General features: G+C 44.7%; 1 protein-coding gene across 2 annotated transcripts in view; it reads right to left on the bottom strand.

Moving 5' to 3' along the window:
* Positions 1-22,100, bottom strand: part of NEURL1 (neuralized E3 ubiquitin protein ligase 1) — a 144,358-nt gene extending 122,258 nt beyond the window's left edge. The window contains exon 1 of one of the 2 annotated variants that reach the window (XM_068197969.1): positions 21,873-22,100. In XM_068197969.1, coding sequence (XP_068054070.1) covers positions 21,873-21,957 — 85 coding nt within the window. In that variant the 5' untranslated portion in view covers positions 21,958-22,100. Of the gene's footprint in view, positions 1-1,920; positions 2,078-21,872 lie in introns of those variants that run through there. The other variant, XM_068197974.1, reaches the window with a different exon arrangement.
* Between the last annotated feature and the right edge of the window lie 309 nt (positions 22,101-22,409).

The following is a 22,409-nucleotide window of genomic DNA, read 5'->3' as shown; positions in this document are numbered from 1 at the left end:
AGAAAGTGCAGTATTATTGAAGTGCAGTTTCTCCCCAGCTTGTCTTTCCTTCTCTCTTTTAAAAGGTTCTTTCTGAGCTGGCTGCCCTGCAGGAACCACAGAAGTCAAGTTCTATGCAGAGATTTCACCCTGCTTGGGGGGCTGCTGGCTCTCACAACACTGCTCTCCTGAACCAGCCCCCACCCATTTAAATCAACTTATTTTTTGAACCTAAATAATTCAAAGCAGAATATAAGTTTTTTATAAAATGTGATTTTTTTTTTTCCAGCAGCCATTTTATTTCCTACAACAGCCAACCCACACTAGTCCTTTGAGCTGACTCAATGAAGAAAGCACTCCTGTTTGCTTTGCAGAATACTAATATGGTCTTGGGAAGCAAGTTCCTAGATTGAAGCTCACCGAGGCGGCGCAATCAGGTCTCTGCTGTGAAATTATGAAGAGGCAAAGTACTGTCTTGCAAGTATCCCACTCTTCCACAAACCCAGCATCTTGCCTGGCCTCTGTGCAAGAGAGGAGACAGGTTCCAGTGGTGGAAAAACATGGATGGAAGCACTACAACATGGCTGCCTTGTTGGTTCCTTCTGCTGAATCCCCAATGCACAGATATATTCTTCATTCACAAAAACGGGAAGATCACAGCCCTGAGAAACCAGCCTTCAGGAACCTGCAAAGCAGGCACACGCTGTCACCTCCAGGAGGAACCTGCTTGCACAGAGAGCAGAAAAGGTCTCAGCAGGAGGAGAATCTTCCCTAAATCATTCAAAAACTCATCAAATTAAGGCAACAAACTGGTCAAATGGCAACCCACACCCTGAGTTCTTACATGCCTTCAGTCTTCAGTACAAACCCCCCAAAGAAGTTTAACTTTCAGCAAAGCCACATGAGACGATCCTTCCTTGGCTTCTGTCCCTGGCCAGACCATCCCGCCCCATCCCTCGCCTCGGATACGTGCATGGCACAGCAAGTCCATTCAGGGATGCAAATGGAAACTAAATTTTCAAAATAAGATGTGGGGGGAAAAGGAGTTGGTTTTTTTTTCCAGTTAAAAAGATTTTATTGAGTGGCTACCAGTTGTAAAATGGGGGCCCACAGCAGACCCAACAATGACCACCTCCAACCTCCTTTGAATTCACACTGAGTCACTAATTTGGGTCTAAATGACAGCAGCAGGAACTGGGAACTGCTGGTTCTTTCCTGCAGCTTGCTTCTGGTTAGAATTATACTATAACAACAACAATGCATCTCTAAGTCTCTCCTTCCTTTATCCCTACATATAGGTATTTTGAGGTGCAGAGAGGTGAAATGCCTTGGTATCTGCATGGGAGAACTGGGAACATCAAGTACAGGGATTTATCTCCACTAAGCACTGCTGTGACTAGTAGACCATGCTGTCTCACATTACCAAGCAGATTTCTGCAGTTTTCAGACTCTGTTTTCCTACAGAGATTGCTGCAAAGGAGATAATGGGGACAGAAAGTGCCTCATGCTCTTTAGGAGTGCCCCACCACCACGCACATGTCCAAATCTAGAGTAACAAACAGAGAGGTGGTTCCTGTCCCCCTGCACTTCACCTGACTGCAGTGGCTTTGGCTCCCCCAGGAAACTGGATAAAACCAGCAAGAAAACAGCCCAGGATACCACTTTACTGGCAGTAGAGGAACAACCATTAGCCAAAAGATTACTTAATTTAATATTTGTTTACAGCTGCTGGGGATTTTCTAGGTTAGATGCTGGTTAATCAAACCATGGAGCACCATAGAGCACCTGCCCCAGAAGGTTTAAAAGCCATTTTCAAATGAAATATAGGGACCAAAGCAATACTGCAAATCATGCTTCCAACACTATTTCCCATGCTTCTCTTTTTTTCTTCCTTTCTGGCCCATCACCACCCACATGAAAGCCAAAAAGAGACTGTAGTACCTGGTTACACAAGGGGAGTCCATCACAGTAGCAATTCAAAAGCTTGTTCCATAATCCAGCAAAATTTTTCAATCCAGAAGTCTCATTATAGACTGACTGACACATCTACCCATCCCCACAGCTGTCCATCCACTACTGCAGCAGCCTCATCAAGTGCAATGAGAACTTTGCTGTTGCATGTCCCTGGTGCATTAGCTGGAGTTATTACATCCAGCTGCACAGCATAAAGCTACAGGGAACAATTTCATTAGGGTCCCATTAGGCTTAGACTGTGTTGGTCTTTTCACATCCAAGGGCACAATAGGGAATAGCTTTGGGCAATAATTTGAATGCATTGCTAAAACCATTATCTAAACTACAGATTCATATTCACAGGCACAGGCTTCCACCAATCCCACAGCAGCCCACACGGGCACTTTGGGATCTGATATTTAAAGCATTTGGTGCTGGCAGCAATGCTCCTCCAGGAGCTTTAGGCACCACAGGGACATGAGGGTCATTCAGACAATCTACTACTTTCCAAATAACCCCTCGAAGCTGCCACTAGGCTGGGGAAGGGCTCAAAGAAAGAACATCTCTTGAAAAACCAGTCTTGTTTTGCTTGGTGCTTTGCAATTTGCAATTGCCCATTACACTACTGGTGTACCCTGACTCAACAAGAAATGTTTAAGTCACAGGTTGTTTATTGTGCTGATTCAGAGTAACCTGGTATGTGAGATGGCACAAGTCTAATGATCCAAGCTCAAGAGATATTTATTTTTTAAAATGATGATTCAGTGTATCCATTCAGCTAAACAGAAAGCTCTGTGTCATCATAAAGCTGTGATGATATTCTGGAAATATGGTCTCACTGGAGGAACACACTGTAATTTTATACCCAGCTATTGAAGAAGATGAGGCCAAGCCCGGAGTGACAGACACTTTGATGAAACAACACATGAATTAAACATAATTGTACTAGAAAAACAGTAAAACAGAACTAATCACTGAGGGCCCTGTGTTGTACCACGAGCAGTGACATTTGCATTGGCACAGGGCATTCCCATCCATGGAGCTCCAAATCCTCCATGAATATCAGTAATTAAATAGTCTGTCATGCAGCCAGAATCAGACAGGTTTTGCCACATCCAGTTCTGCAGAGAGTGAGGCTGAGCTCCTGCCATGACCCATGGGACCCCCGGCTGCCTGCACGGCCCCCTGTGCTCCCCCTGTCCGGGCAGGGAGAGGGGCTTCACCTCCTCTTTGCTCCTTGGAATGGCCACCACGACCTTCACTTTATTAGGCTATTCCCAGTGGAAAAGATACTGTATGCTCCAACTGGATTCCTCCCAAAATTCAAACTTAGGACCTTCAGTCATAGTCTTACTAGGGAAGACTCAATGTATTTTCCCTCATAAAATTAAGATGTAATTCTACACTGGTCTGCCTGCTATGAACATGTCCCTACATGCAATGTTGTCCATACCCATATTTAACCTAATAAAGGTAACAAAACTGGGTTCAGGAAACCTGCTTTCTTCTAGGTTTCCATGAAAGCTGGATCTCAAAACCCCTCTTTATGTCAACAGCAGATAACTGCTTCACAGACTTCATCTAGCAGGGTTGGTAACAAACTTAAAAACGGCAGATGGAAGCATTAAATATTTATTGGACTGGAGTGCATTGATTTCAGAAATTAACACTTTGCAAATGACTTCTGTGTGAACAGTAATTAAACAGTCACAGTCCAGCCCAGGTTCTGAGTAAACTGCAACTATTTTTGCAAAACATATGTATACATAAAAATACTAGCACTTGTCTCCTGATTTCCATCTGCACACACCAAATTGCTCTGTGATTATGAATTAAAATTAATTAAAACTTTGGAATGATTTTCCACATAAAGTTGGAACAGTGGGAGCCCTTGTGATGGGCACTCAGGCATCATGCCAGTTAAGCTTGCAGGGAGCAGGAGTAGCTGATGCATTGCTTTAAAATACCAAGGACTTTGTGACCTCGTGATCCCAGTGCTACTAATGCTGGGACTGAGTTTATGATAACAGTGGGATTGAACTTCAGGGGGAAACCATGATAAAAGTGTAACTGATACTGCCAGGGCCCTTGCAGGCTCCACATGTGAAGAAGGAGTACAACTGTAAATAGCAGAAAGCTGCTGTTTGCTTTTGAGCTCGCTCGTCCATGTGGGAATAGATTTGCTCAAGAGATATTGCAGTTTTAATCCTTCAAGAAGAGTATTAATCTCCCACTTGTGCTATTGCATGGGCAGTAATGAGACTTACAGAGTCTTTAATAGACTCTTTTTAAAAGAAATCATCTTTTAACTCTGCTTGAAAAGTAGCTTCTTTTTCCAGAACTACACGTCTTCCTTTCAAACACGGTCCAGAAGCCTTTCCAAGACTATTTTCCCATTCACTGTACCTTCACACTCAGGATGCCAGAAAGGTAGCATGTCCTGTTCATTAAGGCAATAGCTGAAGCTTCATTAAAGGTAATTGCTGATGGTACATTACTGAATTGGAAGCACTAGATACCATTCAGCAGCCTTCCCTTCTTCAGCACAGACTGCTATACACTGTATTTTGTTACCAAAGCTGGATTTATTCCATGCTCTGACTCCATCACTGCTTTTTCACTTTCTCTCTTCCCCCAAAACATATGTACTTAAAAACCCACCAGAAATGAACAAACCCACCCACACAGGGATGGCGGGTGTGTGAGGCAGACTCTCAGCTCTCCTTGTGTCTGTGCTGAGGGAATGGCAGCAGCTCCCCACAGACTGCACTCAGCAATAAGGAGCTTATTTTCATTTTATAGGTGCTCAAGGGGCCACAGAAGGGCTCTTTTCCCCCAGTAGCTGGGGTTTGTTGCTGACCCCACCACGCTGTGTGCTCCCACTGCAGCTGTGCACCTGGGGAACGTGGAGCTGGCTCCACAGCAGCACCAGCACCAGCACCCACAGCACAAACCCCAGCTGAGGCACAGGACAGAGCAGCAGAAATCCCAGGGCTGCTCTGGCTTAGCCCAGCCAGGTGAGGACAATGCTGCACACTGACAGAGTGTAGAACAGGGGTCTAGGTGCAGGTGAGTGGTGGTAGCCTGCACAGATGCAGATGGGCTGGCAAGGCTATGCTCTTTTTATTGAGTGAACATGCACAGGCTTCTTTTGTTTGCTTTGTCCCTTTGTGTCCCATTCCAAGGTGCAACTTGGGTGCATGTCCCCAGGAAATCCTAGGAGTTTGTGGGCGAGTTTGCAGAAGGAGATGAAGAGAAGGCAGCTGCCAGGAGACTTTAATGAGAGCTACTTCTACACTCATGGTACAATTAAGAGCCACATAATGAAACAAAGGCCGGTTTGTTTGTTTTTCAGTGAGCTCTATTTATATTTGACTTTAACTATCCTCATTCATTTTCTCTGAATCAAACCTCCACTGCTGAAATCTTGTGCATCAGAGTAAATAAAGGACAGCTATAATCTGATTTACTGCATCATTCCAAACACGAATGTACTCACAGGAGAGGCTGATAGTTTACAGCAGCAATGTTTAAAGCACAAGAATTGACGGCAAATTGAAAATAACTTCTCAGCTGCCTTGCAGAAGGCTGAAGTAACTCCACAGACTTGTCTGGTGCATTTTTTAACATGTTATTGTAACACTAAGAGGTTAAGTAAGGCTCGTGTCAAAGCTAGGTTTATGCTTCACAAACTGGAAACTGGTGAAAAGAAGGTGCCTTATCTGATAGATTTCATCTAGCTGTTAGGGATGCCTGAGTTTCCAGATGTCAGAGAATGAAAAAACAGAGGAATCACATGTAAACCAACTTAAAGAATGTAAGATCCTTGAGCTTTTTATGTTCAATAATGCAGAAAAGAAAAAAAAAACAACAAAATAAACCAAGAGAGTTTATGGTTTACTCCAAGTAGAGGATTAAAACAAAAATCAGCATTATTATTCTCTTGATTAATCCCCTTCCTTAAAACAGAGAAGCCACTGACCCCAACATAGCCAGAAATGTGAAATGGAGGTTTTCTTCCTAGAGGAAGAAATTTTGTCCCTTTTTCCATATTAAAGCTTTTAAACAAAGAGAGCTTCATTCTAGAGGAGCAGCTGTGTAATTAAGACAATTTCAGAATGAACAGTGTAATTCAAGTGCCAAATACTATCTTTAATTATATGCATTAATATTCTGCTAAGAAAACGCTTATCAAATAAAAAAAATAATTCATGTTATTGCACAAGGAAGGCCACTAAAAATATAAAAATAACCGAGAAGGGTGGCAGTCCAAGACAGGGCAGGTCACTGCCTGCTGTGAAAGCAGCTCCCAGCTGCAGAGGAAGCACCCAGCAAGCAACAGAGAACACCCCTATCTGAGCAAGCAGAGAGTGGGCAAAAGTCAGCTGTCCTCAGAGATGAATACTCAATAAGGGACTTCTGTGTCAAAGGGGGAGCTGCCCTGTGGCTGTATCAGCTACTTGGGAAGGATTCTTGGTTGTGAACTGTTCTAATTTTTTGCAAAGAAAATCGAAAAGGAGCATTTCCACAGAAACAGGCAGCACAGAAAGAGCCAAAGATCAGAACAGGCGGGTTACAGAGGAGTCTCTTGGCTGGATTGGACACTGGGATGCCACCCTGCTGTGGGGGACACGCTTCAGCCCTCATCTACAGACCACCCCCTCTGCCAGGAGATGGGCAAGGAGCCCGTCTGGCCCCCTGTGGGAGCCTGGCTGGCAGACACAAGGCAGCCAGTGCACAGGGGACAGGAGCAGTGCAGGTGAGGAGCTGGGCAGCAATGTCTGTCACTGCCCCAGTGGGACTGAGGATCCCTTGTCAGAGCCACAGTGTGATCCCACACCGCTCCCCCACCCCTAATCAAGGCTGCATGGCAAAACATCAGCATCCACTGACCAAGAGAAAAAAGAAGGGCCTTCCTTTAGGGTTAGGAAGCTACAACTAGGTGTGGAACTCCTCATTCCCCTTATGGAAAACCAAAAAAAAAAAACAAAAAACAAAAAACAAAAAAAAAAAACCCTGAAAAAAAAAAAAAACAAACCTGAAAAAAAAGTCTCAGAAAAGCCAGAACTTCCTTGCATGTTGCATGTATTGAAACACTGATTTGAGGAAGTTTGCAATTGTACAATGGCAAGAGCCCTCCAGCCTCAGGTGTGCAAGGTGAGACTGGGGGATTTCTGGCTCACAGCCTCATTGTGGGGCTCTGCACGCACATCAGCCCCAGGAAGAGAGCCAGGCTCCATGTGTGAACAGGAGATCTCCAAGGAGAAACCCAGGTGCTGCAAAGAACACAAAAGGGCAGGGCAGGGAATACAAAAGCATCACTCCTTCTGCCTAATGGGCAAGGAGCCGGCATCGTGCAGAGGGGCTGTTCAGGATGAGCCGTGGTGCAAGTGCAGAAATGCTTGAGCTGGCTCACAGCAAGGCTGCAGTGTGGCTGCAGCAACTGTGCAGGGGATGGGCAGGATCAGTGTACCCAGCTGAGAACCCCACAGGTGAAAAAGGACTGCACACACCTGGATGAGCTGCTGTGGTCCTACCTGTCATGGAAACTGAGTCTCAGCTGAACTCCATCCTGGGCTGTGACCAACGAGAAGGTGCTAATGTCCCATATGGTGCATTTTAAATGCCCCATAAAATGCATTTTGCATTTTATGGTGGCTTTGGGTACAAAATGCCACTCAGCTCTCCAGCTAGACCAAGTTAGAATCAAGTCTAAATAATCACTGAGAGTTTAATCTTTGGCTTTGCAAAAACAGAGCTCAGTGAAGGGCCACAGAGACAGTGTTTATGCAATGACAAGGAGAGGCTTTAGGTTTGCTCTTCCCACACATACATTTTTACTTGGAGACCCTGAAGTGCCATGAGAAGGCACTCATAAAAAGAACTTGGCCCTCCTGCCATTTGATTCTCATCAGGAAGCATGAGCTATAACCCTTCTCTCTGCAACAGAAATAATTTTCCTATCCCAAATTGGTTTAAAACACTATGCCTTACAAATGATTAAGGACTCCAAATGACATGTGGCAGGAATACAGTTGTCCTGGGAAGAAATGCTCCATTCTGCATAAAGCAGAGGAAAGGGCAGGTTGAGGGCTGAGCTACAATTTAGGAGTGTCATTTGTCCAAATTCTCACATCCTACTAAGCCACAGACCATGGTGGTGAGGAACAGCTACTCAGATCCTCTGTTGCAGAACGATTTGGATGCAGAGCCAAACTTCACATCAGTCCCAGGATCCACTGCATAAATGCTGCTATGCTGCACAGAGAAAGCAGCAATGTTTTGCCTTAGGACTGGAATGGCATCCTGTGGTCCAGTGACTCCAACGTCTCCTTCTCAAAGCAAAAAACTCACAAGTGCCTTCCACTGGGGTCTCAGGAGCCCAGCACAGGGATGGCATGGCATGGGACAGGATGAGATCCATCTATGAATGCCTACATCCATGGGATGCAGGCAGTTCAGTAACAGGACCCCAGAAATTTCATTTTAATCTCTAAAATGTTTAGGAAACACTTAACACTTCTCTCACCCATCTTAGGAGGACTTCACCTGCATCTTTTGACACTACAGAGGTGGAGAGGTGTTTCAGACTTTGCCTCTTGCAGCTAGTCACACACAGGGCTAACAGCCCCAGTGCCATCCCTTGGGGAGATGGAAGGGCACCCATCTCACAAACAAACCTGGGATTGTCACTCAGCTACACAGAGAGCCAAGGTCTCATTAATTAGCGTTGACATTTACAACAGAGACCACGAGATATGAGTGATACAAAGATGGATAAATTCCAAGAGGATTAGGGATCAAAAAAAGGCTTGGGGGATGGTTGTTCTGCTTATTCTGAGTTTTTCTTGTAAAAGGAGACTATTGATATTTTAATTCCTTTTTCTATTAGAACGGGGGAAATTGCAGTAGGTCTTCTGCCATGTATCTAAATTGCAAAGTGCTGCACACCACTGAAATGAAAAGAGGTCGCTTGGACTGGCCAGTCTCCAGTGAACGGATTTGTGGGTGGACCTGAAGGTTACAGATCAGGAGGGGTTTTGCTGAAATAGTGTAGCTTAGCTTTGGTTCAGTGGATTTCCAAAAAAAACCACGCAAAAGTCTACCAGTTGTCTGCCTCTACTAACAAAGGGTCAAGCTCATGATAAAATAAACCATCTGCTCTTTCAGACTTTCATCCCAAACCAGAATAAACCTGTTTTGATGCTCTTGTGGACTTGGCTCCTTCCACTGTCTTTCATGTGCTCCAGTTGACATCATCAGGCATTCACATTCCTTGGATGAGTTCCTCAGGCATCGACCAGTGGGATTCTGCCTCAATTCATGAGTCTTTTCTATATGGCAATGCCAACAGCAGAAACAGCTGCCCTGGTTTTGAGCACTAATTAACCCCCATTTCTCACTTTCATCTCTACTCTGTTGCTGATCCCTAGGAAAGGGTCTTTGGAATTCACCAGAGAAAGCCAAATTTAGGTCTGGAGAGGTAATCCACTGGCAATGACAGTGGAACAGGGCAAGATCAGCAGAAGGGGAGCAGATGCTGTACTTAATCCCAGCCCAGAGGCAGATCCTTCACCAGCACCTCAACCTCCACATTCTTTCCAGGGTGAACATGGGAGAGTCACACTCACATTGAACTCTGGGGTCTCCTTTCCTCTCCCCTTCGCAACCTGTAGATTCACAACTCACCCAGACTCGAATGTGCCATGAGAGGGAAGAAGTGTTAACATCTGCAATCTGCATCTGCTGGAGAGGCATGAGGACACTTAATGTATGTCTGTGTCAACCAGGGGTAGGGCAGGAACAACTACCTCCCTTTATTTAAAACCTTTATTTCAAGGTTTTTATTTAAACCAAGTCAGAAAACCCCATCATCATTGGTGTGGCTTTCCAAACCACAACATACAAATGCTCACAAGCTCTACGAGCCCCAGGACAGCTTTCCCCTCTCCTCTTGCCATCCTGCTAATCGTGATGTCTGGGGTTATAAAAAGACACAGCACAAAAGCATGCCTCTCCTTATGATCTGCTTCCGTGTTTATAACCATGGCTTATCTAATGACACTTAGGAAGTGTTACCAAGGAGACTATTTGCATCCTGCATGATGTTGCTAAAGCAACACTGCTAAATTAGATGCAGCGTTCTCATTCTTCACCTACTGTATTTGCATTGCTATTAAAATGGAATAGGCACAGGCTTAAACTATATTTGGGTCATTCACTCATCCAAATACCTGAAAATAGTCCAATGACAGCAGCAATGGAGTTTCCTCTAAAAATCTAACACATCTAGGTCTCCATCTCTTACATGTATTTCAGGCTTGCCCCTCAATGTGACCTGCAGTCAAAACAAGCCATCTTTCATGTTGCAACCTTCCTCCACAGGACATGTTTTCCCTACGTGTTTGGCTTTTATTTGAATGCATCAGGAGATTTTAACTGTCATAAATAATTACAGCATCTTAGCATTTGATGGAGCACAGCAGAAGGCAATTTGTAAGTAGCATTAATTTTTGAGGCACAAGATGGCTCAGAGGCACTGGAAATGCGACAACTTGCCTGGAGTTTATGGGTCAGCTGTTCATCCTCACCCTGAGTTTTGGTTCAGCTGTAAAGAGTCACCATTCAAGGGCTTCAAGATGGCCCATGGAAAGATTAAACAGCTAAACAATAATTACTCGTTTTACCCTAAATAAAAGGGTAAAATACTCATTACGGAGATGATAATAAAACAGAAATAATTTTAAACTATAAATGACTAGCTATAAACAAAAATAAAGGCCAGGGGCTATTTTAGGTGATGTTACAGAATAAATTAAATATAGAAGCTCAAAAGACTACTAGCAGGAGGGAGAGTGAGCAACCAAGAGGTGGGGTGGTAATGGTTTCCAAGGCAATTAACAGCTTCTCTAGAGTTTGGACATTTGTCAATTTAATAAAAAACATAAAATTCAAATAGCCCCCCTGCACACACACACACATTAATGTAGAAATTGGACAACTGTCTGGAACTTTACAGGAAATATTAAAATTGTGTGGCAATGTATTGTATTTATTGTAAATATACAGTAAATCTAATTTTACCGTGTTCTTCATGATACCAAGCAATGTCATAAGCAAAGTCACTGGGCCCTCTAGATCCAGTATTCTGATGCAAATCTAGAGCAATGTATTACTCCCACAGTTTTCTGTTCTGATGGTCTAAGCAGTACCTTTTGCTCAACGACATGTAACAATAAAATACCATCCCACCAACACCCAGATGGAGCTCTCCATCACTATTTAATATGTTTATTCCAACAATAACTCTTGCTTTTAACACTTTCAAATTTAAAAGATAAACTCAGGCATGGACATAAATACTTGGCATCTGTCACTGAATTCAATCAGCTCCCTGAATCAGAGCAAAAGCACCCTGCTCCAGCTCTGCTGCAGTGCATAATATGGTTTGGGTACCTCTTATTAATAAATCCTTGCTTTAGCCCAGAAGCACTACTAAAAAGCACACCTGGGAGCATTTTACTATATATAAAATGTCTGTTCCAACAGCAAATTAGATCTGCCTACAGAATCTAATCACAAGAAGGTAACTCCTTCCTGCTGAACAAGCTACAGCACAAGTAAGCCCATGTCCAGAGAGCATTTCACCTGCCAGTGCTTGTAATTGCTTATGCCTGGGAATTTAAGATGGAATACCAGAATCTGGACTGGTAAAGAATTTCCCAGCAGTATCAGTCTCCAGGTCAGCCTTTTTCAGGATGAGGGGATGACACAAGCTCTTTCTTCCCTCCCTGCAACATCTGTGGTGAGGTTCAGTTCCCCACGTTTTATCATTGCTTTAGCTCCTCCATGAGAAGGCGTGACGAAGGTACAGAATAAGACTTCTGCAGATGGCCATGGCTGGAGAACACGTGTGCCCACCACCATGCTCCACTGAGGTGGCTGGACAAGTGCCAACACAGTGCTGGTGGAGAGCTTCCTCCAAGCCACATGGTGGGGAAGACACCCTGCAGCAGGTGAGCTGTGCTGGGGTCTGAACAAACACTCAAAGTCTTCCCAACTCCTCTCATATAGCAAAAAGAGGATGGTTCAAGTTTCATGGGGCTCCAGATCTACAGCAGCCACACTCCCTCATTCCTCCTCCTATGGTCACACAAGAAAACATCATGACAGTTCAGAAAGTGATCTTCAGTCCTCTGTGAGAAAGGGCTGTTTGTGTCCACACACACAGAGGCTGCAGAAGGTCCTTTTTAGCTGCCTCTGCTCCAGGGGAGTTTTCCCAGGACCCAGCGCTCATCAGTGGCTTCAGGTGCCCCACATGAAACAGGCCAGGGCAATCTCCAAGGAAGGGTCAGAAATGAGGATTTGCATTACCAGCAAGGCACAGAGAGAGGAGGAAAGCAACCTCCCTGTCTACCAACCAGCTCCTCCTTCTCCCATGAGAAATAAGATCAAAAGGGAAAAAGGGTTTTCTCTGTGCTAGCTGTGCCTCTGTGAAATTTTCAAAGGACTTTCTGTTGGTTTTGGATCAGGTCCTAGACCCATGTGGACAGAGCTCGGTTTGTCTGGATTATTTATTAGCAAAAGGGTTCCCTCTGCAATCAAGCGTGTAGAACACCTTACTAAAGCATGCTCTGCTCTGTATCTGCCCTGATGGAGCTGGCATGAAGAAGTTCTCAGCACCGCCTCAGAAATGCTGCTGGACTGCGAATTGTCATTACTTCCCTCATGTCAGTTCCTCCATGGCCTTATCTAAACTATGTCATAAATCTTCTGGGTTTTCTGTGAACTCTCCTCCTCCTAGTGACATTCTGTACTTCTGAATAATGTTGTCTCCATATGAATTACAAGGGACACAGTAATAATGCTCCTGCAGGAGGAAGGGAAGCAGTGGGAAAACAGCTAAAAGCTACACTGAACTGTTTTCTTACTTGTAATCTTCTGTCATACACTGAGCTGGAAGATTAGATAACGAGACTATTTATAGCAGCACTGCTGGATGTGTATCACAAAACCTTTATTGTAAGACCACGGCAAGTATAAAATTTTAATTTTGCCTGCTACTTCCCTGTGTCACAGCTTCGTTTGCAGCAAAACATTTTTGCTTTTGCAGTGGAGTTACTAATAATGGATGTAGCATTAACATTTCCAAATTGGGAGTTCACCCTCAGTCACTGTTCCCACCCATCACTCTGTAATTTCTCCTCCTCGGCTTCATGTTGGACTGACAACAGGAGACTGACAGTGTCTGCTCAGCCACCAAACACACTTTGAGTGGGCAAGAACAACCAGAGCTCACTGCTACAGGTCCCACCTGCACCACTTCTCTGCTCGAAATCTGCAGCTACTTTTTAACCTCTCTGCTAACCCCTCCAGTACACAACCTGTAAGGCCTGAGAACTATCCAGAGGAAATGCACAGAACACCAGATGATCTCCACCCAGCAGATGGTAAGAGCTTTCTTCCACAACTAATGTAAGGCAGATTTCAAGCAGAGCAGCAAAGCTCTCAGCTGTCAGTACTTACCTCTTAGCATCTCAGCTCTAAACCTTGTAAAAAAATATTCATGGTTTTAATTAGGGAGAACTTTTTGTACCTTTATTTTATCTCATGCTTGTTAAAGATGCGATTGTTGAGGGGTCATACCATTAAAACAAGAACACTAAATGATACACAGAAACAGGAGTAGGAATGTAGAAATCCAGCACTAAGATCAGAGGTAACCCAGGTCCTTCATTATGTTTTTACTGCATTTTTAATAAAGAAAGTAAATTTCAACTACTTCTCCCCTTTCTGTATTTGATGAACATAATCAACTAGTGAGGAACATTTTGTCTTTTCCATTTTCTGTCACATCTATTGAAGTGACTCACTCACGTAAGAAACAGATTCTGTTTGCACCATTTACAGTTATTTGCATCCTGTCTTCTACAATGACTCAGTATTTCTATGGGAAACCATCTCTTCCATTCCTGCCTAGTAAATAAAATATAGGCATTCATCACAAACAAAAATGATCTTGCAAGATAGATATTTAGAAACACAATGGCACCATTTACCCAAATCAAAGAAATAATGAGTAATACCAATATAATTAATGCTATATGAAAGAGATACCACCTAAGGAGGAGATTTGAACTAACCTTCTGATGAAAATATGGAACCTGGATGGTAAACGAGCTCTGTTTCTAGATCTGTTTGCCTTATCTGTCCTTTGTCTCTTCAGAAACCAGGCTCCCTCTTTGCTAAACCACTGCTACTTACTGACAGTGGCACCAGTTAGTTACACAGCACCCCAGTCACTGCTTTGATGAACAGATCTTCCCAAGCACTGATGCTAGATATAGGATGTGTGGTGGTCATATCATAAAAATTAGGAGATTAAGTCAATAGTGAATCCATGCCTACACCCATGCAGGAACATCTGGAAAGTGTCAGTGTTACCAGTGTGAAACTCAAATACTAAATACAAAGGAACAACAGAGGAGGGAGACTCCACAAGTAATGTCCGTACTTTAGAATAATATTTTACTAAAATGCTGTTATTGTTTAAAAAAAAAATTACATCAAGTGGGTTTTTTGAAACTAAAAATCCTGCCATGGAATTTTATCTCTGAGGCTGGCAAAAAACTATTAATATTTACTTTTCAAAATTTTGCATAGAACAGCCCTACAGTTTAACCTGACATTTTCTGAGAGCTGAGATTCCTTCCCTATGCTTCAGCAAAAAGTTGAACTGAGGTGGACTAATGGAGGATTGTATAAACATAATAGCACCATGGCTTCCTCTGCCCTGTAATTTTAAAACAAAATCCTATTTTAATCCTGTACTTGAAAGGCCAAATAACCAATAGTGTAAACATGAACTAGCATCTTCTAACAACACCCTTTTACCATCTCAAGCTCTCCATGAACAAATGGAGATGAAAAACTACCCCCACCTCAATTTTAACCACAGTTTTGCAGTAAGCCAGATCTTAGTATGGCTAAGTATCCAAGTGTCTGCCCTCCTCCCCATCTACTCAGCTTAGCAATGCCCTGGTTGGCCAGGCCAAAAGGTAGTCTAAACTCATGGATATGTCACATTCACAACAAAAGTTTTAACCACTGTTAGACCCTAACTTTCAGTGAAAATTCAGTTCTCATCCCCAGAACTACTTTGGTATTTGTGGCACAACAGTGAGCACCTGCATGGTGCTGATTAAAGTGAGAAACTGCTTTGGGATTTGGCAGTTTGCAGCACAGCACTGAGCACCTGCACACTGCTGTGATTAAGGTTAATCTTAGATCAACCATTTCTAGATGAAGACAATCCTGAAACACAAGTATTGTGGAGCCCACTCCTTGACACAGCTCAGAATTGGATTACTCAGATGTCCTAAACTTTCAAGGCAGACCAAGTCAGAGCACATGTGGATCCCCAGCTTGAAGTAAGTAGCCACTGTGAAGGTACACACTGTAAGTAAAACAACGCGCATCCACATACTTGCCATGGGCAACAATTTCAGCAATGCAGAAGTAGCTGGTTCCTGCAATTATCCTAGCAGCAGTAGGTAAGAACAGCTGCCAAATCAGAAATCTTCCAAGCCACTCTATTAGAAATCTTCCCAGATATGGGAATATCCACAAAACCTGCTATTTCAACAGTCTAGGAAACAAAATGAAGTGAGGGCTATTTAGGCTTCTGTCATTAGGAAGTCATTGTAAGCAGAGAGAACCTGCTTTCTCTTACTCAAAAAGAGCCCAAAAATGGAATAGCAGCTGTATTTGTCAAAATCACAGTGTGCAGAAGACACAGTCACATCCAAGAAAGCTTGTACAGGGACCTGGTTACAATCTCTTCTATCTCCTAAATAAAGCCTAGATGTTCTGTATGACTTTGACACTAACATGGCAATGTTAGTGTAAACAATGTTAGTGTAAACCCTGTAAACAACCAGGCAGGGATGGTTGATAAAGAGGATGGATCCAGCTAGAGACCAGCCAACAACAGAGCAGGTTCTATCCCTCCATCTACCACTGCAATGTCTGAACAACCCAGCTGCATCTTTCACTGAAGTTTTATGTTCTCATTTTAGCACTATCCTTATCAGCTAAACACAGGTAGCCTTAGGAAGATGCCCTTGGGAAGTCAAAAGGACAAATGGTCTTTGTCTGTCACAAACTTCAAAGGATTCCTCTTTCATGACTTCTTCCAATCTCCCTTAAAAGTGGACCCATTTTAACATTTGTAGTATCCACCAATGATGAGCTCTACTGAGCAACTACCTACTGCAGATGGCTACAGTCACCTTTTGTTCATTTTATGCCCTCCTAATTCTTGCACTGGAAGGGACAGTGAACAGTGGAGCTCTGCCCCTTCTTTACTTGCAAATCATTTCCATTCTAGTTGTCCCTTTTTCCAGAGACAAGAGTCCTAGTTTATTCAATCATTCCTTATATTAAATTAATCCAGACTTATGACCAGCCTTGTTGCCCACCTCTGAATCTTTTCCAGTTCTTCTGACTCTTTCCTGAGATTTTGGAAGGAGAAAAACCACAACTACACATACATACACATTTACACAACAATCTATTAATGGCCTCTATTTTCCTCTGTTTGGCTTCCCTTATAATTTTTTGTATTTAATTTGCTTTATTTAATTAATGAGCCAGGCACTAATCATCCAACTGAGGTTTTGGTTCCTACTGGTTTTCAAAAGTAGACTTTCTTGCACTTGAGAAATATAGAGAATCACCCATGGGTAAGAAATCAACCACATGATTTAGTGGGAAATTTGTGAAAAGCTGCAGCAGTACCTGCTTCACCAACAGGCTTCATCACCTTATGAAACAGACAATAGGAAAGGAAAAGTAAGATCAATAAATTGCTGTGTTTGGAACACTGAGCAATTTTAGGCAATTTAAATGCAATAAATTAAAGTTCAGTAGCTTGGGAAAAAAATCTAGTGCTTGGGAGAAGATCATACAAACCTGACAACCTCAGGCAGGAAAAAAACTTTATACCCACAACCCAGACAGGTCAGAAGGAGACAAGCATACCCTGGACAGAGTAAAAGCAGAAGGGCACGAAGCAGGAGGCATCCTTCAAAGCCTTGAATGATGGAACTTCTGACACTGTAAGGCTGGAAGAAAATAATATAATACTTCAAAGAAGAACCAATTATGACAGCAATGGGAGCTGAGGTTATCTCACAGTATCACTGTTGGTATCCCCACAATGCACTGCATGTGATGCCTAGAAATGCTTGTGATGCACCAAAACTTCTGTTGCTGATAACCTTCTACTCCCCCCTTAGTTTTATCTAGTGAGTGCACAAAATGGAGCTGGCAGCAGGACAGTCTTTCAACAATATACAATTACTGAAATGCCTACACCAGCCAGATTACTAACTTCTACGTGTATTTCAGAAGCTCATAAAGCACAGGGAAATGGGGGAAAAGTCTGACATGTTTATGTGTCAGTGGGATATAATGTTTGGAACAGCAACTGCAGAAATGCAAGACTGTGTAATCCTGACTGGTACCCTCCATGGGCAAGGGAAAGCAGGCAAGCCTCTGCCTTCTTGGTCAAGTGCTGCACAACAGGCTGCCAGTCTGGGGGCTGCAGCCAGAGAGGTGGTAACACCCTTCAGCAAACCACTGCTGACCCTGGCTGCAGGTGCTCCAGCAAAAGAAAGGACTAAGAACTACTCTGTTGAGGTGCCAGACTGCTTCATGTGATACTGCTTCATGTGAAGGGATAAACCCCAAATCATCCTACAGACATCACCCAGACCCATGAGTAAAAGCTATCTGGATGAATGAGCAGTAAGTACAGGCAACCATAGGAGCACCCAGCACAACATGACTAAGATCTTGATGGGATGCCACTGTAATACAAATAAAAAAGAAGAACTCATGAGTAATGGGCTGAAAAAGAGGATCCCTGGCAGCTGGGGCTGTTTCTGTAATACTGCACATGCATTCTTTTGCAAAAGTATCATAGATGCATTGGCCTATGAGAAAATCAACAGGAAGAAATCCTGCTTGCTGCCACTCACTCTTCAAGGCAAGAGGGGCTCAGGGAAGAGTACCAAACCTGAGTAGGAGGCTGGAGGAAAGGATTTAAGAGAGAAGACAGTAACACTTCTTAGCTTTTTCAATGTAATATTGATCTGCTGTCTACAGCAATGGCTAAGCCTTCTTGAAGCCGAGGACTCAAGACAAGTGAAGATAAAGAGCTACACGTCCATGGAGAACAGGAGATGGCATACAAGTCTTGTGTCTCACTTCTGACCCAAAGACTAGAAAAACTTCTTTATCCTGGACCAGCACATCTGGGAGCTACACCACAGCCCAAACAGGGCACACAGCTCACACGTGACAGGAGGAAGAGTTAAACACTTCCAGCAAGGTTGAGCAGTACCTAAGGAAAGAATGCAAAAGCCAGAGACTGGGAAGTTGTAACACTAGGCAAGGAGGGGAACTTAATGAGAAACACTAGGATTAGAAAAATAGTTAATAGAGGAGATTGAATAGATTATCTTGGAAGAACCTTGGGGGAGGGAGAGGGGTTGAACCGAGGATCCATCTCTTGAGAAATAATAGAAGTCTCCTTGGTTGGAACAGCTCAACGCAGACTGCCCTGACACAACTAAATAAACAGTACATAGAGCCACTGATGAGAAAGCTGATCTTTTTCATCTCAGAATTCAGCAGATTAGATACAGCTGGAGTTTTCCCACTTGGCTCCCCTCCAAACAGCCATACACACCTTGTTTGATAGTTATCACAAACCATATTTCAGAGAGGGTGGACAGCAAAAATTTCCTGGAGTTTATCTGGCTGCATCCTTAAGGAGATTGTTACCAGATAATCATAATCTTTTGCACAGCATTAAGAAAGCACACAAAGGATCACCTTCTGTCACCCCTGACAAACTACATCTGGGTTATGGGAAGGGAAATACTCACAGGAATTCTGAAAATAATCTCACCTCAACCTCCCCATCATGATATCACCAAGTGAAAACCTCCTTCCAGTTACTGGCCAGGACTTCAAGGTTAACAGCCATATCACGACCATGGCATCATATCACCTGCAGTCCTGGAGGAGTTCAGTTTTCACTGTCTCCAAAACAGCCAAAGCCTGTAGGCACAACTGTGGCACCAAAGTCTGGATTCATAATCCAGATGACATACTGCTCTGGAACAGGTAATTCCAAAGTGCTCAAGTGTAGTGGTTCCTAGTGAACAGTTATGTGAAGTGCTTTCATAAACAGCTGGACATAATAGATTTTAAAGTATTATCTTACTCAAAAGCAATTTGAAAATCATCAGCCTGGGGCTCCAGCTTTGTTCTTGCACATACCTTCATAAAGACCTGCCTATTTCAGTTACCTGGGTTTAAAACTGCAGCTGAAGCCTGAGAATCAAGTTGTGTGCTTTCCTCCTTTTGCACGACCATCTAAAGCAAAGCAAATATTCTGCCAGCTGTGTCAGTCTTCATGAGATTTCTGTCTTATGCCTTCAACACCAAAAGTATCACATGGGTTTCAGAAGATTTATGTAACTAAAGGTGACCATTTTTAGCAGGACTAAGAGAAAGACACAAAAATTTCCAGCGCAAGTGGGCGACAGCTCTACCACGTGTAGAGATGTTACTTCTTACTTAGGTAGGATGAACTTGTAAGGTAGAGGGACTGAATTCAAAGTCTGCATACCACCTTAGGAAACCATGCAATCATAGCTTCTTCTCAAGCAAGAATGAGCCCTAATCACCCCGGCACCAAGTCAGGAAGAGGTTGTCACAGAGTAAGAAAGTATTAGATGGTGGCCAACTTATAAAAGTTCTGTAGCCCCAACCCTAAGCCAGACACTGAAGGAAGAACAACAGGGGACCTTCAACTGAAATACTTTACAAAATGTTAATGGCAGACGTGTAATAAAACTGTGTGACATTCATACTTTCACTGCTATGCCTCGAGTCCATTTTACAGAAACCTGTCAAATGCAATCAGACTTGTTTATTCTGCATTTAAATGTACGACCTGAGGCAGTCTGGTTTCAAAAAAGACAGAAAAGGCACATATTGTCCCTGGCAGTTGCTTAGTTTTTATAACAAAAGCAATGCCTTGTTCACTCTTTATTCCAAATAAAAATTATTTCAATGCTCTGTTGCATTGCAGTCTTGAGAATATTTCTGCTTGCTGCCTCTGCAAAGGTAGAAAAATAATTAAAATGTAAATTAAAGGAAGAAATATAGAAACAAAGTGCCATTAACACACAACTCACTGCTCACCACCCCCCCCAAATCAGGTGATTCATACAGAGCATCCTCCAAATCTCACGTAAGCCACTGTTAATGGATTAAGTGGCAGTGTCCCTTCTGGCTTCATTTTATAAATTCTTATCTGCTTAAGGTTGCTCCAGAAAGACTTCCAGCTGACAGCATGATTCTTAAAGAGACAAATCCTCCCTGGCAGTTTACAATTGAACACCAACAACTACAGCATTGCGTGTGCCTTCATGTTTGCACTGATAGAGGATGAGGGTTCACTGTTTAGGATTCAGCATCCCCCTCCTTTCAAGTCTAATTTGAAGTACCACCATTGCTTGGGCTGAGTTTCTCACTTCATCTGTGACAGAGCAATGAGCATTCCTAACATCTCCTTGCATGGCCACTGAAACAGCCATGATAAAACCACCCTCAGTTCACACAACTGCTCCAAATCATCCAAGTACAGACAAAGGGGGCAGAGAGATTCAGCAGAAGAATAATGCAAGTATCAGAAAATCCTTCCTTATGACAACCAGTTGCCCAGCTCATCATTAACCATTTCCAGTCCCCTAGACCATGCCAAAAAAGTATCCAAAAGCCCAGCAAAAATTGAGGGTGAGAAGCAGCATCCCTATTTTCCACACTGGTGGCTGCAAATTTTGCAACACATAGAGGAAGCTGCAACAAGTTATAATCTGAAATGGCTGTTAGAGCAGCACCTTCCCTCATTCCCTGCTTACAGAGAGATGTGTGACATCCTCTACCCCCATTAGCAAGTGCCTTTGGCTGTGAAAATGACCTGAGAGAAGAGGTACTCAGGTAGTGCTGAACACACACAGCATGTGTGTACTGCTGCCGGAGAAAATTGCATTCATGAACGATGGGCTATTTTCTGCTACCACCCTCCCAACTTACAGCAAAAGGGGGTAAAAAAGAGCAGAGATAGAGGAGACCTTTGGCAGGCTCTCCTGTCCACATTACAGAAGTCACCCCTATCCCATTTGGTGCCAACAGGTCCCCAGGAGTTCAGAAAAGGGATGGCATCCTTATGAGGAACAGAATAGACATATAAGCTAGACAAGGAACCCCAAATACTCCCTGCCCTCCTCCAAACAGGGCTGACGGTCCCTTGCACACACACATTCATGGAGCCCTCAGAAGAAACACCAAAGCAAAGCCTTCATTCACCAATAAGCACTCGGGGACTCTCAGTGTTCTTACTCCCCCAAATTTTTGTCCTTTGCTTTCCTGGGGTACCTTTGCCTGGAAAGACCCGAAAGACCCCTGCAGTCGTCAGCCCCCCATGAGGCACTGCTGGGGAAGAAGTGACAATGCTGCGAGCAGGGCAGAGGGGCTCACACCGCGAGAGGGCTCGGGGTGCCAGGCATGGAGCCACCCTCCCCCGGGGAGCACAGCCCGCCCGAGGTGTCCGGGATGCCTGCCCGGCGTGGATGCTGTGTGTACCCAGGGATCTAATCCCACCCTGGGGTCCCTGCGGTAGCCAGGATTTGTGTCCCGCCCGGGTGCCCATCCGATCCCGGGGTGTCCGGAGCACCCATCCCGCTCCGGGCTGCTTCAGGTGCCCCGGGATACCGCCCGTGCCCGCCTTCAGGGGGATGCTCGGCGTGCTGGGGATGCCGGGGGCGCTCGGGGTGCCGCGGGTGCCGACCGAGCCGTACCTTTGAGGCGGTGGTGGCGGGCGCGGTGCAGGCGGCCCTGGCCGCCGCGGGGCAGCGCGGGGATGCTGGAGAAGCGGCTCCCCATGGCGGCATCCGAGCCGGGCCGGGCCGAGCCGGGCGGCACCGCGCAAGGTCTCTCTCGCCGGGGGCTGTGTCGGCGAGGGCGGAGGGCAGCGGCGGCTCCGAGGGCGCCGAGAGGCGCGGTCCCGCCCGCCGGGCCCCCCGCCCCGCTCGGCTCCGCGGCCGCTCGGCTCGGCTCGGCGGGGCGGGGCGGCGGCACCGCGGCCCCCCCGCCGCGCCCGTCGCCATGGAGACACAGCTGTTCCGCGGGGGGGCCGCGCCGCCCCGCCCAGGTGTGCCGCCGCTGGCGCGACAGGTGGGGACACGCGGAGCCGCTCCCGACCCCCGCCCCAGCGCAAGGCCGCCCAGGACCACAAACCCCGAGGGGCAGACGCAGGGTCAGGGACGTTATTCCCATCCATTACCAAGCCGGGACTTCCCTCACACCTGCTGGCCCTAAACCCGCTTCCCCAGCCT

Source organism: Anomalospiza imberbis, chromosome 8, assembly GCF_031753505.1.
Source record: "Anomalospiza imberbis isolate Cuckoo-Finch-1a 21T00152 chromosome 8, ASM3175350v1, whole genome shotgun sequence".
Classification (NCBI taxonomy): domain Eukaryota; kingdom Metazoa; phylum Chordata; class Aves; order Passeriformes; family Viduidae; genus Anomalospiza; species Anomalospiza imberbis.
The sequence above is the reverse complement of the archived record's forward strand: the minus strand, read 5'-3'. Positions and strand labels throughout refer to the sequence as shown.